Source organism: Schistocerca piceifrons, chromosome 2 (genome assembly GCF_021461385.2).
Source record: "Schistocerca piceifrons isolate TAMUIC-IGC-003096 chromosome 2, iqSchPice1.1, whole genome shotgun sequence".
NCBI lineage: Eukaryota > Metazoa > Arthropoda > Insecta > Orthoptera > Acrididae > Schistocerca > Schistocerca piceifrons.
Window position 1 is genome coordinate 457,168,782 of NC_060139.1, and position 17,285 is coordinate 457,186,066.

The window sequence follows — 17,285 nt, forward strand, 5'->3', positions numbered from 1 at the left end:
ATTAAATAGATTACAGTGAGCTATCATACTCAGTTAAATGAAAAACTGTAGGTATACTCAGCTACTTTCTTGATAATACGATCCTGTAATTATTGATTGTTCAGTAATATCTTTAAACAAATTACAGCCTTAGTAACTAGTCTTTTCTTTCCTTCTGTTATGCTGAAAGGAATTAATAGAACTCAAAATGCAATACAGTTCGCGCTACATGGCCAACATTGATCTCATGACCCAATTTTGAAAGAGCTTTCGTAAACCTTTTAACTCCAAAAGCTGTCACTTCCACTTCCTCCCCTGATATTTTGTGAGACCTCTATTTTTATTACCCGAGAACTTATGATATTTTGGTTAATGTGACTTGCGCAATGATAATGCATTCTGTAGATAGGAAATTTACGAAAATAGTTATGGACTTACAACGGTAATGGCACTCTAAGTATTCCGGAATATGTGTAAAAATTAGTCCTCGGTTTCTGGCATCCGTCGTATTCACTGGTTTTATTACTGTCTCGCCCTTGCTGCTGAGTCCATAGCTAGAAATCGGTTGGCAAGCGTTCGCTAAAAGACGGAACCTACGCATACGCTTTTTTAGTGTCTGTCGTAACATGAGGCAAGATGATCTGGAGCATTCATGTTGCTGAGTTAACGCCGGCTCTAACAGACCGAACGCTCCATCGAAATAGGTTGTGCCCTTTAGACATAATACGTAAGTGTATAGCTTTCATTATCATTCCGCTGAATCATAGTGCATAACTGGCACGAAAGGAGATCTCGAACTGGGGATGCCTTCTCCTGAGAACAGACATTGGGAACAGGACATGACGTCCAGCGAAAATGATGCAGCGTTCGAAAACATGACAGGTGAACTACGGTACATGTGCAACCTCGCTGCAATGACGATGGCGAGTTGGTGGGTTCACTTAAATGTCATGTCAGCTCAGGTAAAATTCGGCTTTTAAAGTGAGCGTTCATGCATGTGCTTATGTCATCTTCTTCCGTTATACATCATTTTTTCCTTCAGATGATTGTATAAACTTGATGACTGAACATGATGTAAGCCGTTAGGGATTGAACATTATATGCATACTTATTTTAGAATTTAATTCATGACAGAGATTAATCTCTCAAAACAAGTGACGCTGGTCTAGAACACTGGATTCGTCGATAAGTCTAAAATGAGTTCAAACCACCATAGAAAGAAAATTAGTAACTCTAAGAAATCGTAAGTAATGATTATAAATGGAACCGTAATAAATGTATAAAACGTCACATATTTTGTGAAAAAAAACTGTCTAGACCGCTATTAAAATGTTCTTTATTTATCACGCTGACTCTGCTACTGCCATCATCAGATATCTGCAATTAAGATTAGAGCAGAATGAAGAGCGGCAGGGGTTTGTTATAGAATAACAAGCTACAGAAAATGAAAAATAAAAAACGTAAAGAAATTTTAAAATTACATTCTCCAAAAAGCTTAAAACTGTCAAAAGATTCAGTGTCAGTATTAAAATCTATGTCCGCCCCTGGTAGCCGAGTAGTCAGCGCGACGGAATGTCATACCTAACGGCCCGGGTTCGATTCCCGGCTGGATCGGAGATTTTCTCCGCTCAGGGACTGGGTATTGTGAGTGCCGCAGGGAAGTGTGGTAGGTCCGCTGTTGTTTTCTATCTACATAAATGATCTTTTGGATAGGGTGGATAGCAATGTGCGGCTGTTTGCTGATGATGCTGTGGTGTACGGGAAGGTGTCGTCGTTGAGTGACTGTAGGAGGATACAAGATGACTTGGACAGGATTTGTGATTGATGTAAAGAATGGCAGCTAACTCTGAATGTAGATAAATGTAAATTAATGCAGATGAATAGGAAAAAGAATCCATCAGTAGTGTAGCGCTTGACACAGTCACGTCGATTAAATATTTGGGCGTAACATTGCAGAGCGATATGAAGTGGGACAAGCATGTAATGGCAGTTGTGGGGAATGCGGATAGTCGTCTTCGGTTCGTTGGTAGAATTTTGGGAAGATGTGGTTCATCTGTAAAGGAGACTAATACTAATACGACCTATTCTTCAGTACTGCTCGAGCATTTGGGATCCCTATCAGGTTGGATTGAGGGAGGACATAGAAGCAATTCAGAGGCGGGCTGCTAGATTTGTTACTGGCAGGTCTGATCATCACGCGAGTGTTACGGAAATGATTCAGGAACTCGGGTGGGAGTCTCTGGAGGAAAGGAGGCGTTCTTTTCATGAATCGCTAGTGAGGAAATTTAGAGAACCAGCATTTGAGGCTGACTGCAGTACAATTATACTGCCGCCAACTTATATTTCGCGGAAAGACCACAAAGATAAGATAAGAGAGATTAGGGCTCGTACAGAGGCATATAGGCAGTCATTTTTCCCTCGTTCTGTTTGGGAGTGGAACAGGGAGAGAAGATGCTAGTACCCTCGGCCACGCACCGTATGGTGGATTGCGGAGTATGTATGTAGATTTAGATTGTGTTGTTCTGATCATCATCATTTCATCCCCATCGACACGCAAGTCGGCGAAGTGGCGTCAACTCGAAAGACTTGCATCAGGCGGACGACCTTCCCAACAGGAGGCCCTAGTCACATGGCATTTCCATTAAAATCCATGTCTGATCAGGGCCCCAACTGATCGTTGGCGCCAAAGTTTACTGTGGCGCGCTCTCCCGCTGTTGGCCAGGGCACACCCCGTCTTGCATCTGCTGTGTTGGCGAAGTTCCCGGTGGTGCGCGTCAAACGGCCTGTCTCGTGAAGCGAGCTGCTTCTTCTTCCGCAAGACAGAGCTGTCTCCTAATATATTTTAATTTAATAATCTAATTGTTTTATTTTTTACAACCTAGATAGGAATATACGTTTTAACGTTTTATTTGTTTAAGTTTTAGTCCGCAGGACACAGTTTTTTTGTGTATCAGACACTCGTAATTATTGGGTCGGTGCATAAGTTCGTAGCGTTTTCCCAGAAGTTTAATAAACACAACACACACACATAACGAAGACTTTGGTCATCAATAATATATTCTATATATTCTCCTTTACTATTTACAACAGTCCGCCAACGATGGGGTACCTTTTCTATCTCGCGACTGTGCGAATCACGTACTTCTGAGGCGAACGGCTCGTCGAAACCACGTTCGGAGCGCATTTTCATCCAGAAAGGGAGTTTCCTTAAGGATTGCTAAACAGGGAGCGGTAAAGTTTAAAATCTGAGGGTGCAACATCGTGTTAATAGGGTGGGCACACAATAACTTCTCAACCCAACCCCTGTGTAGTGTTTTTGTGAGTCTAGAAGAATGCGGGCGGGCGTTATCGTGTAATGGCATCACTTTACGCTGTCTTTCTGGTTGTTGTTCTTGGACTGCGTCAACAAGATGTCTCAGTTGTTGACAGTAAATGTCAGCAGTGATCGTTACACCTCGGGGAAGCAATTCGTAGGACACTTCACTGTCGCTGTTCCACCAGATGTATAACATTATCTCTGCTTTCTTTGGACTCATTCTTTTCTTTACCTTATGTTAGCAAGAAGGGGATACATTGTTAACAAAAGTCTCGAAAAGTTCTTTACCGTTTTACCTCCAATTTTCACACAATGCTGTAATAAAATTTTGACGGCCATAGGCTATATATTTTTAATGTGTACGGTGTATGAGTACTATAAGATATAATAGGCCAATGTTGTTAACAAAAATTTCTAAAACTTCTTGACCGACTTACATGAAATATTTGGACAATACTCTTATAAACATTCAGACGGACATAGGCTATGTAGTTTTTTAAACAACACTGCATATATTTTCCCATTTAGTCTTGGCAGGCTGTTACAGCAACCGGTTTAAAAGTGATTTAGAACAAAAACAAGTCTCAGTAGCAAAATTATTTAATGTCAATGACGCGTTTCAAACTTTTGGAGCCGGCCACTGTGGCCGAGCGGTTCTAGGCACTTCAGTCTGGAACCGAGCTGCTGCTATGGTCGCAGGTTCGAATCCTGCCCCGGGCATGGATGTGTGTGATGTCCTTAGGTTAGTTAGGTTTAAGTAGTTATAAGTCTAGGGGACTGATGACCTCAGATGTTAAGCCCCATAGTGCTTAGAGCCATTTTTGAATACTTTTGAAGCATCATCAGATTGTCAACAAAAACAAGAAAACATTTCAGGTATAAACGGAGGAAAAAGGCATGGTCATATCTTGCACGGCTACGCAGACAACGCGAACAAAAACTAATAAAAACATACGTAAAAGTAGCTGGATTTTGACCTATCAGTCATAAAACCACATATAAAGTAAAAGACACCAAGGCAACCGGATATTTAATCCGTCCGTCATGAAACATCTAAACAATGAAGTGTACCTAATGAAAGGATAAAAACAGCCAAAATAACACAGAGAAAGTGTAAAGATGTGGCGAAAAAAGTTTCCACGGCGAGCGCGTGTTGCCAGTCGGCTCTCCCTTGGCAGTACAAGACAGAACCACGCTTGCAAAACTACGGTATGAGCCGCACACGGCACTATGTCTGTATTGCCGCGCATACAAACATTAATGTGACAATTTGAGATACAAGTGCCTCGTACAGTGTGGCAAGAAGTACTCAGGTGGGGCGCAGAACGACTCAAGGCACTTTTTTCGAAAAACGAAAGGCATGAAACTAGTAACTAAAGTGCATATAAGCAAACCAATGCAGACAAATAAAACCTGAAAATGAAATAAAAGTACCCCCATATAAAGAATAGCTAAAGTGATTACATGTAAAACAACGAGTCAATATATCTGTCGCACGGAGCAAAATTTTGTAGTACATTCATGGCATATGAATTCTGAATCGATTAAACTTCAAGATACCAGGATCGGGGGCAGTGTTAAGTATCGCAAACAAGAGACAAAAATATACTTACTCGTTAAAATAAAGACACGTAATATAAAATATAAAGTGGTAAAGTCTTCGACGATAAGAAAAGGTCATTAAAAAGCCCCCTTAATATATGGTTTCCCCAACTTCCCACACAAAAACCAACAAATTGAGAGTCATACTATCGACATATAATAATCATTGCAGTAACATTCGGAACACTGGTAGCAGTGTATGATAATATGTTTGATTACTGTACTGCTAATCAGCTGGGGAACTATTCAGTTTGACAACTATCGTAAACCGACGACTAGCGACTGTATAATCTACGCTTCCTCCTGTCACCCCCGTTAATACAAATTAAGTTTTTTTACATCTATGATGCACCGCATTACTGAGATATCTCAGTAAATCCTCAATAGAAAGAGAGTTGGCAAATTTGAAATCAACTGCTGTAAACAACGCGTGTTCCGAATGTTGCTACATTGATTATTTCATGTCGACAGAATCACTCTCAATTTGTCCGCCCCCGGTAGCTGAGTGGCGCCGGCACGGTAGCTCAGCGTGTTGGGACAGAGAGCCGGTTGGTCTCTGTAATAAAAAAACTGAGTGGGAGGATCAACAACGAACTTCGACGGATCTCATGTGAAAAAAGTGGTCAGCGTGACAGACTGACTGTCCTAAGGGCCCGGGATTGATTCTCGGCTGGGTCGGAGACTTTCTCCGCTCAGGGACTGGGCGTTGTGTTGTCCTAATCATCATCATTTCATCCCCATCGACAAGCAAGTAGTTGTAGTGGCGTCTAATCGAAAGACTTGCACCCGGCGAACGGTCTACCCGACGTGAGGCCCTAGTCACAAGACATTGTACTCTCAATTTATTGATTTTTGTGTGGGAAGTTGTGGAAGCCGGGCTTTTTAATCGTAGATGACTTTACCTCTTTAAATTTTAAAACTTATGTTTTTTTTATTTTAACGATTAAGTATATTTTTGAATTTACACTGACATCCAGAACGTTAGCTGCTTACAGGAGTTGATAAATATCTACTGGGACAGTTGAAAAATGTGTGCCCCTACCGGCACTCAAACCTGGGATCTCCTGCTTACATGGCAGACGCTCTGCCCGACTGAGCTATCTTTTCTTTCTTTTTGTTCACTTTTGTTCCACCCCTGAGCAGGAAAGGGAAACTACAAAAAAAAAATCTACTTGCCACCGGCACTTTTCTTGTAACAAATAAATAAATAAATAAAATGCAACTCTTCAGACGTTGGCGCATATCTATGCCTATCCCAAAACAACTAACCTATTATTACTAGGGTGTAGGGAAGGAAGAAAGTAGAGGGGGAGGGGGAAGAACATAGAGTAGCGATGAAAATGAAAGTAGTTATATATGGGCTTTTGCTTTTTTAGTCTTTTTATTGCATTTTTGTTTTTGTTTTTTGCGTTTTTTGTATGTATATTTTTATTTTATTTTATTTCTTTATTTATTTTTACATTTTTTTATTTTTTAATTAAATTGTCTATGTACCAGAATTCCAGGAATCCCCAGCGCCTTCCGATTGGCGGAACGTCCAATCGAGTCTGCTCGAAATTTTAATGGAGATTCCGTTTGTAGTGCGTTCAGAACATAATGTCAGCAAAAAAGCACCAGCATCTCATGGCTTGGACGTTCCAGCTGGAAGGCGGGTCATGGAAGGCGCTCCATAGAAAACTGGTAAAGAACTGCTTGTATCTGTGGTTGCGAACAAGAGCACAGTGTCGATCGTTAAGGTACGTCCAATAATCTAGTCCTGATTTCCCATCTGGGCCAAAAAGGTAGCGGACCGTATGACAGAGTATCCAATTCACAGCGTTAGTTTTTGTTGCGGGGTAATGAATCACATCCGGGAATAAAGGCGTTAGGAAATTGATCTGAGCAGGTGACTGTCTGGTAAGGAAAGCCAAGAGATGCTGCGCGAGCCTCCAGAAATCAGACGACGGACCACATGAGAATCGATGAGCGTCTGTGTCCTCTACACCACAGTGAACACAGAGGGGTGTGTCAACGAGGCGGATGCGGTGTAAACGAAACTGGTGGACTTGTTTGCCATTGACAGTGATATACCAGCTGGACTGAACGCTGCTTTCCACACACGACACTGTATGATCTGGGAAAACTTGTGTTCGATGGGGTTGGAGGTTCGACACATTTGTAATGTGTCATAGACAGTCTTTGTCCGGAGTATACGTGGAAGGGGTAAGGAGTGAAGGATGGAACTCAATTCAAGAAAGAAGCGCCGAAAGTGATAATAGGGGGGTGGAATGTCTGATAACATGGCTGAAGCTGACATGGAGAATACCGCGTATGCATGCAAAAGCAGTCCGGTCAGACTCGTCGGACAGCGACGACAGACTTTCAGTTGGGAGCTAACGAAAAGTTCCGTAACTCTGTCTGGCACATGGAATAAGCCCGCTTCACCACGCTCCTGCGGGAGGGCAAGGGAGGAATATTGAACTTTAAATAACATCCCGGTACAAACAAAGGATCCCATCGCCATCATCATACGACGTGCGAGGGTAATCGGAACCGGGAACACTTGTGCCACATGGGGGATGCGTGAGGCCTGGTAAACATTCACGTATTGGGCATGCTGTACAGTGTCGAGGGATCTAAGCCGGTGGTCCAGAAGGCCAGCCCTGGTCGTTTGGAGGAGACGTCTACTGTTGGTTGTCGCTGAAAGACGGAGGTCATTCATAAAATCAATGCCCAAATAGCGGATTCTGGTGGTCACACTTAGAGAAGCGACATATCTCTCAGGTAGACCCTCACCAATGAGCAGGACCTTCGATTTGGAAATGTTAAGAGAACTGCCCGATACCTCCCCACACGTCGCCACTCAAGTCACACCCGCGTGAACATCATTTTCATTGCGGAGGTACGGGACTAGACCATCAGCATAGGCTGTACAACAGAAACGGTTCCCATGCAATGTGAGGCCCACCAGGCGTTGGCGAAACCCTGGAGTAGGGGCTCTAATGCCAAAGCATATAGTATCGTGGAAAGTGGACAACCCTATCGGACAGAGAGCTCAATCGGTACAGGCGCAGTGAGGCGACCATTACAGAGTATTCTTGAAGTCGCGCACTTCAAGAGCCGCATTACCACTGTTACTATACGAGCCGGAAAACCCATGTGTTGGAGGACCCATTTCAGAAAGGTATGTCCGACACGGTCGAATGCCTGACTGAAGTCAAGCGATGCTAACGCGTCAGGTAAATGTTGCGACCGCGCGAGCGCGATCATGTCTCTGTAACGACAGTGGGCTGTATGGATGTCGTCACCGCCCAGAGAAGTCTGATCAAGGGAAATGACGTATCTTGCTGCCTTCTTAAGTTTTAAGGCCAACAAACGGGTAAAAATTTTCATGTCACTGTTGAGTAGAGTGATGGGTCGGTAATCACAGATCCGCGATAGCCCATGTGGCTTAGGGACCAGGATGATGACCTCATCAAGGGAGATGGCTGAGATCGTCGTCATGGGTGACATCAATTCACGCTAGATGGACGTCCAAGTAGGTGCCAAAAGATTCGAGGGGGAGGCCTTGAGGTCCAGGGGACTTGTTGGAGGCTCCCACCTTGATAACATCTAGGACTTCATCGGAGGTCACTTGCTCCTGAAGTTCTTGAGCCCCATCCTCTGGCACGGTGTTGACATTCAGTGCTGCTACCTCCTCAGTTAAGGTCGGGGGATGTGGGACGGCAGCGTACAGACGGCGGAAATCAGAATAGAAAGCGTGAACAATGGCGCATTGCGTAGTATATCGTCGTCCTTCCGCATCTGCGAGCTCATGGATGAGAGCTCGACGACAACGTCGGCGTTCTGTGAGGAGGCGATACATCGATGGCATTTCATGAAGCATATGGTCACGGGTGCAGGATCTTACAAGGGTACCTTCCAAGCGCCATCGCATGAGTGAAGTGATCTGCGCTTTGCATGATGCACTATTGTCTGACGAACAGGAGAGAATGCCATCGAAGTGCAGTCACGAAGTACCGCATAATAAAAGTAAGTCTTTGCATATCCCATCAGTGCCCTGCGTAGAGCTGGTTTCGCGTAGTATAGCCACCAAGATAAGGTAGATGTGTATGCAGAGCGACGTCGACGACAGAGGGCCCACACGTACTCAACGATCCGTCGTCAATCAGGGACGGTCGGGTGGTAAACGTTTAATTTCCACAGACCGCGGCTGTACCATACCTGTTGGCGGGCGAGTGCGACATCGCAGATGTAAGCGTTATGGTCAGAGAAAGCCAGAGGCCATACTTCGGCATGACGAGTGTCGGCATCAAGGGAACGTGTGGGGTATATACGGTCGAGGCGACTGGATGAATGTGCCGTATAACATATTTACAAAAAACATTTTTTTATTATCAGATGTATATATTTAAATTTATTCTTGACCACTTTCGCTAATTTTATCCAACACCAACTGGAAGACTGAACAAACACAAAAAATATATGTAGTATACACTGACAAGTTGAACCATCATATTCAGTACCTACACAATTACAGCATCTGTTGGATGAAAAATGCACATTTCTCATAGAAGACACATTCGTATGCCATACGTCACAATGACAAAACGTGGAATGTAAGAAACTATACTTTGGCAAAATCTTGAAAACACAGGTAAGTTGCCATACACTGCCATCTCAGGCTCATATTGCCTCAGACGACCAAAAGGTCTAATATCACACTGTAAGAACATTACTCTATAAGAATTAATTGTTTAAATAATTGACACAATGATATACAAATGATATTTCTGTGTGCATTATTACTTCGATGTCTCTGTTTGCATCGTTAATGTAATGTAAATACTGTAGCTTTAATTTGTAATCAGTTACACTCAATGAATATTTCAGCAGTAGCCTGAGGTCTAGGTTTTATGTTATTGGTAGCCAAAGGTCTTCGTTTCATGTCAGTTGTAGCGCTAGCTCTAAGCTGTGCTACATGCACTCCTTATTGATCTGTAATGTAGGTTTATTGTCTAGTATAATTTCCTAACAACCCCTGATTCTACAATTGTAACTTCTTGTATTATGTATACAATTGTTTGACCTCACTACTTTTGAACGCTCGATGTTAAAATGCAAAAAGAAAAAAAAAGATTTTGTACTCGTGGATATGGCTTAAATGATCATTTATCCATCTAAAACGTGGTCTGACAAAAAATTCACTGACACTAACCATTATGGTTGTTAACTTATCATTTTGTTAGTAGTAAAGAAGCCAATATACTGTAGCGGAAATTTGTAATGTTGATATTTCTTCATTGACTGATAAGCTCAGTTATTGTAATTACTATTTAAAAATGTTGTTTATACAACATTACGATTATACCAATACATGGTCCTTACAAGACATTGTTTTCCTTTGTACATTTCACTTGGTTGCCATGTTCTGAAAGGTAGTTCCCTCAAGCCTTTGCCTTCCTTACGCTACCCCAACAGAAGGCTGTCTGTAGATAGGAACCACATTCTTAACTAGTGTTTCCTCTGACTTCACCAACGTCTCTAGTACAGATCTACTTATGTTTTTACCATGGAGGTAGTAAAAGATGGGAGGTGTCATTACGTCGCAAACTTTAAGCTGATGTCCGCCATCGTAACTAGTCCAAAACAAAAGTCCACCCCATTCGTACTTTCATAGTTCAACACTGTGATACTTGCCTGTGACGTCATTCCGATCCATTTCCGTGCCCAGTTTCGACAGTGTTGGGAACTTTGATTGTACTGAAACGTAGTTGTTTTATAAAAAATGCCAGCTTGCATTGTTTACGGGTATACTAATCGATCTGATCGTAATCTAAAGTTAAATGAATCACATTTCATTTATAAGTGAAGCAATACAATGAATATTTTCTTTTGTATACATGAATTATTGTTGCACTGATTACTTTTATTGTTGCGGTTTTATTTCTGTCATTTGACTTAGGTTTGCCTCACTTTACTCAGTGTCCGCACTTCTCTTCTTTCCTCTGTTTTTCATTGTCTTCCAAATCGCAAACGCTCCGACATCCGAGCGACGCTTTATCTATGGTTTCGCCCTGCACAACACACGGCTACGTAACCACACTGATTGTTGAGACAGCATCTGATACCCTAAATTCCTCTCGTCGATAATTATTATTCATCGTTCACATTTCCTCCCCTCTAACAACGACTCTGGCTAGAGCAGCCGGAGACAGCGGTCATATGTGCGTGAGTTACGTGTGCATGATTGTATGACCATGTTTGTGTGTTGTTCTTGCTTTCTGAAGAAGACTTTGGCTGAAAATTTATATGAACACTCTTTTCGTCGTGCCTGCCTTGTGCTCGGCATGTGAGTAGCAGTCTATCCGTTACACACTATAATGATTCCCTCATGAAGTTTGTTGCAAATAATCCAATGCAATTTTACAGGAACAACGATGTATATAATTACAATAAAAGAAGAAAAGAAATGACATTCATTGTGCCACATTAAGGTTGTCTGTAGCACAAACAGGGGTTCACAACGCTGCAATCAAAACTTTTGATCACTTACCCACTGGTATAAAATGCCTGACACACAGAAAAGTAAAATTTGAAACTAAACTGAAAACGTTTCTTTTTGATAACTCCTCCTATTCAGCGGAAGGTTATCTATTACCGTAATGCGTAAATGGTGATGGATAGGAATTACTGACTAACATCTGTCTATCTTTAATTAAAAAACGTTAAAACTAATAAATGATCAGCATGGTTGCATATTTACAAGAAAAGATTGATGCCAGTATACAATGACTCGTACCGTATCACTACGATTTATCGTGCAAATGATACATGGAAATGAAACTAAGTAACTAATTACGGTATTGGTACGTCACAAATCATGGCATAGACTTACAAACTTTAAAAACCTCAAAACGAAATTTAAAAGTAAAATCAAGCACATTATCAAAGTAGACGTCCATTCCAATTGTGATATGTTTGATTATTCCTCAAAAACTAACATAACTACTGGCGAGAAATATTACGACAAGAAGAGCAAATACGCTACTGTTAGAAAGGTGGGCCTACATCTTACTCAGACCAGGCTATCATAATCAGAAATTTACCCACATACATGATAAAGCAAAATATCCATTTTAAGGTGCCTTAAGCGTTTCAGACCATTCCCTTAATCACATTTATAGCATTCCACAATTCTGGAAGATGTTAAAAAATTATATAGTTTTTTTACCCTGTAAGTTGCTATTATTGGCCAACACTGAATGACGCATCATACGTACGATTTCGAAGCGAAAAGACGGGTATATTACAGTGACACTAATGCACTGACACTCTAATAAAATAAGAACTCTATTTTGTACAGAGGTACACTTTTATGCAGTTCAATAATTATTCACTTTGTTGACAAGCACGACAGACGATAGTATGCCTTGCTTCTTTCCTCACCGCACACGTTTATGGGTTAGCAAAGGACACCTAGGTAAGTTTTTTGCAAACTTGAACACTTAAAGTGTTGTGCCTACAACTTGAAAGCTGGAAGGCGGCGCCGGCCGGAGTGGCCGAGCGGTACTAGGCGCTACAGTCCGGAACCGCGTGACCGCTACGGTCGCAGGTTCGAATCCTGCCTCGGGCTGGCTGTGTGTGATGTCCTTAGGTTAGTTAGGTTTAAGTAGTTCTAAGTTCTAGGGGACTGATGACCACAGCAGTTACGTCCCATAGTGCTCAGAGCCATTTGAACCATTTTTTTGGAAGGCAGCCGCCGTGGCCGAGCGGTTCAAGGCGCTTCAACTCGGAACCGCGCTGCTGCTACGGTCACAGGTTCGAATCCTGCCTCGGGCATGGATGTGTGTGATGTCCTTAGGTTAGTTAGGTTTAAGTAGTTCTACGTCTAGGGGACTGATGACCTCAGATGTTAAGTCCCATAGTGGTTAGATCCATTTGAACCATTTTTGAAAGCTGAAAATGTAACGAACAAGAAGCAGTACCGATACCAGTAAGCAAACAAACATTGGTTTCGGAGTTCAGCTTCATTTGCTAGCGATACAAATACAGTAAAAGCTGAATTAAATGGATTACGAAAGCATGCTATTCTCATCACTTCCTTCTGTTTCTGGTTATCCGAAATAGAGCAGCAACAATGAGCAAGAAGCGATCGTAAACAGTAGTCTGATTATGTTTTAGGCTACTTAAAATGGCGCCAGGCTGCGCCCACTCTGGCTTCACAACAACTGACTGCGTAAGTCTGTAGTGCCATCTCCCATCCTTTTTTACATCAACAGTTTTTACTCTGTAGTATTAGAGCCTTTGGTCATCTGAAATAACGTAGTCCTGAGATGGCAGTCCACTGCTAACTGTCGGTAGTGTATACATACCTGTGTTTTTCAAGATATTGCCAAAATATGATTATCTTAGATTCCACGCTTAGTCATTGTGACATTTGCTTCACGAATGCGTCTTCTAAGAGCAGTATGCATTTTTGATCCAACCGTTGTATATGATACTGATGTTCAGGGGCACAGGTCTTACATTTCGGTGTACTCTGCTTGTTGAGTCTTCCAGTTGATGATGTTTGAACTGACCGAAACCGCTCAAGAATAAATTTAAATGTGTACATATGCTGAGGGAATTAGATTAGGAAATGAGACACTTAAAATGTAGACTGGCAATGGCAAGGAAAGCGGTTCTGAAGAAGAGAAATTTGATATCATCGAGTATAGATTTAACTGTCAGGAAGTCGTTTCTGAAAGTATTTGTATGGAGTGTAGACATGTATGGAAGTGAAACGTGGACGATAAATAGTTTAGAGAAGAAGAGAATAGAAGCTTTCGAAATGTGGCGCTACAGAAGAATGATGAAGATTAGATGGGTAGATCACATAACTAATGATGAAGTATTGAATAGAATTGGGGAGAAGAGGAGTTTGTGGCACAACTTGACAAAAAGAAGGGACCGGTTAGTAGGACATGTTCTGAGGCATCAAGGGATCACAAATTTAGCATTGGAGGGCAGCGTGGAGGGTAAAAATCGTAGAGGAAGACCAAGAGATGAATACACTAAGCAGATTCAGAAGGATGTAGGTTTCAGTAAGTACTGGTAGATGCAGAAGCTTGCACAGGATAGGGTAGCATGGAGAGCTCCATCAAACCAGTCTCAGGACTGAAGACCACAACGACAACAACATGTGATCGCAAAAAATTATTTTCTGTATAGAACATTATAAGGTTCGCCATACTGCACATCCGTTAATGCCTCTTGATTGACTGGAAGTATCCACTCAGGACCGGAAAATCCTAAAGAGAATACTGGGGCCAATAAGAGAAGGTATGGCACCTAAAGGACCACACACGACAGTAAGCTGTACCATCTCCAAGAAGACATAATCACATCTACAAAGAAAAGGCGATTGGCGTTTTATGGACAAATGACTTGCATGAACCTCTGCAGATTCACGAATTGGATCTTCACCATGAGAAGTAGAGGGGAAGTCGGAACAAGAGGATCACCACAGTGATATCAGACTTGAAGCAACTTGCAATCACATTACAAACCATACAGAACCGTTCCAAATTCCACCAGGTCACTCGACAATGGATATTTCCAGTGTCCCTCGCCAGAAAAAAATGGCACAGGAACAAGCTGATCGAAGTGGTCAGAGGAGAAGAAAGCTTTCTGGGCTGAGAAGAAACAGAAGACCATTGTAAAGAGTCCAGATGGGTTCCGTGGTGCTAAGTAGCAAGAGGAAGAAGCATAAGGAGAGCCATGTGTGAAGCGTTCAATGAATTCGTAAGTAAAATCCTTTCTAACACTTGACAGAAAATACTGAGAACTGTTCGTATTAAATTAAGTCATTAACGGATCGAAGTTATCTATCTAGACACTTAGTAGTGACCATAATGACATCTAAACGGAGAATTACGTAGAGAATGGTGAAATAGTAAACGTCTTTATCCAATATTGTTTCACTGATGAGGATCCCGCCGTAGTTCTTCCTTTAATTGGTCGTGCAAGCGTCAAAACGCAGATTTTGAAAAAGTGACCATGGGACAGAAAAGCAACTGAAGTCGCTCATTAGAGGAAAGGGCAGTGGAGCAGACAGCATACGATTCATAATCTACAGTATTGAAAGTACCAGCTCCTCCTGTAGCAGCGTTGTACCGTAAGTCGCTAGAGGAACATACTGTTGGCAGTGAGTGGAAAACACCCAAGTCATTCCCGTTTACAGGAAGAGTCGTCGAACAGATGTACAAAACTAAAGACCGGTATCTCTGACGTCGGTCGTATTTTATGCTCGCGTATTATGACATTTCTGGAGACCGAAAATCTCCTGTTTAGGAATTAACATGTGTTCCAAAAACAACGATAGTGCGAAATCCAGCTCGCTCAGTTCGTCCACGAGACCCAGGAAACAGTAGGTACCAGCGCACAGACTGATGCTGTGTTCGGCGACTTCCGGGAGGTATCCGATACAGTTCCGCACTGCCGCCTACTGACTGAAATATGAGGGTACGCAATATAAGACCAACTGCGTGGTTTCTAACAAACAAAAATGGTTTAAATGGCTCTGAGCACTATGGGACTTAACTTCTGAGGTCATCAGTCCCCTAGAACTTAGAACTACTTAAACTTAACTAACCTAAGGACATCACACACATCCATGCCCGAGGCACGATTCGAACCTGCGACCGTAGCGGTCGCGCGGTTACAGACTGTAGCGCCTAGAACCGCTCGGCCACCCCGGCCGGCTTCTAACAAAGAGATCACAGCACGTAACTCTCTAATGACAGAAATCTTCACACGTAGAAGTAGCTTCCTGTGTACCCCTACAGAGTGTTACATGACTATTACTTTTGATAATATACACTCTAAAGACAAAAAAAGACGCAATACGAAGCAATTATCCGAATGGGAGGTAGTTCGGTGGATGTGATTTACATGTATAGACAGACAAATTACTTCAATTTCAGAAATTTAGCAAGTCAATAAAGTGTTGGTCCACCACTGGCTCTTATCCAAGTAGTTACTCGGCTTGGAACTGATTGACAGAGTTGTTGAATGTCTTCCTGAGGAATATCATATCAAATTATGTCCATTTGCCGAGCTGATGGAGGGTCCTGCTCATGACGCTCCAAACGTTTTCAATCGGGGAGAGATACGACGACATTGCTGACCAAAGTAGGGTTTTGCAAACAGGAAGATAAGCAGTAAAAACTCTTGCCGTGTGCTGGAAGGATTTATCTTGCTGAAATGTAAGTCCAGGATGGCTTGACATGAATGGCAACAAAACAGGGCACTAAATATCGTCTACGTACTGCTGTGCTGTAAGGGTGCCGCGGATGAGAACCAAAGCGGTCGTGCTATGAAATGAAGTGTCACCCCAGACCATCACTCCTGGTTGTCGAGCCGTATGGCGGGTGGCAGTCAGGCTGGTCAGCCACCGCCATCCAGGATGTCTCCAGACACGTTCTCGCTGGTCATTGGGACTGAATTCGAAACGGGACTCATCACTGAAGACAATTCTACTCCAGTCAGTGAGATTTCGGCAGAATGTGAACGACACAACCACAAACGGGTTTGTTGGTGTGCGGAGTTCAATGGTAGTGGGCGCAAGAGGCGCAGCCAACTCCGTTTTTTGTGAGCTACCTATGAATGGTCCTTATTGTCACCGAAGCACACCGAGCGAGGTGGCGAAGTGGTTAGCAAACTGGACTCGCATTCAGGAGGACGACAGCTCGTACCCGCGTCCAGCCATCCTGACGTACGTTTTCAGTGATTTCCCTAAATCGTTTGATGCAAATTCCGGGATGGTTGCTTTCAAAGGGCACGCTTGAATTCCTTCTCCGTCCTTTCCTAATTCGATACGACTGATGATCTCGCTGTTTGGTCCCCTCCCCCAAATCAACCAGCCAATCAACCACCGAAGCACCAGTTGCACCTTGGATCGATGATAATGATGAATCCGGAGATCTAAGTGCCTCTCTGACGACTGCTCGGTCCTCACGTTCAATCATCTCTCTACGTCGACAAACTCCTTCTTGACGCTGTGTTCGGTCATGGTTCACCCATTTCTGCCAACGTCCTCAACAGTGGCATCGCTCCTACTGAAATTTCAAGTGATTCACCGATTACTCCAACCCGGTTCTTTGAGCTCAACTACACGTTCTCTCTCAAGTGCTGACATCTGCATATATCGTCCGTTCTCCTGTGTGCGAGGTGTAGTTACTGTTACATGAGTACACAAAAAGAAATTCGCAAAGACCTTATGCCTGATATCGACATGTACCCCATTTATAATCCTTGCCAACTGTCTGTGAAATTGTCCTGCAGCGTCTCACATTCATCCACCGGCCGTCAAAGGTCACAATTTTACATATTCTGTCGTGACCAATTTCATAAATAATTCGTGATG

The 17,285-nt window shown here is 42.7% G+C and overlaps 1 protein-coding gene across 1 annotated transcript in view; it reads left to right on the plus strand.

Annotated features, from left to right (window-relative positions):
• Positions 1 to 8,591: 8,591 nt before the first annotated feature.
• Positions 8,592 to 17,285, plus strand: part of LOC124775479 — a gene marked incomplete at its 3' end in the record, with an annotated part of 225,567 nt that continues 216,873 nt past the window's right edge. Inside the window, exon 1 of the mRNA XM_047250312.1 lies at positions 8,592 to 8,724. Within this exon, the coding sequence (XP_047106268.1) occupies positions 8,592 to 8,724 (133 nt within the window). The remainder of the gene's footprint in view (positions 8,725 to 17,285) is intronic.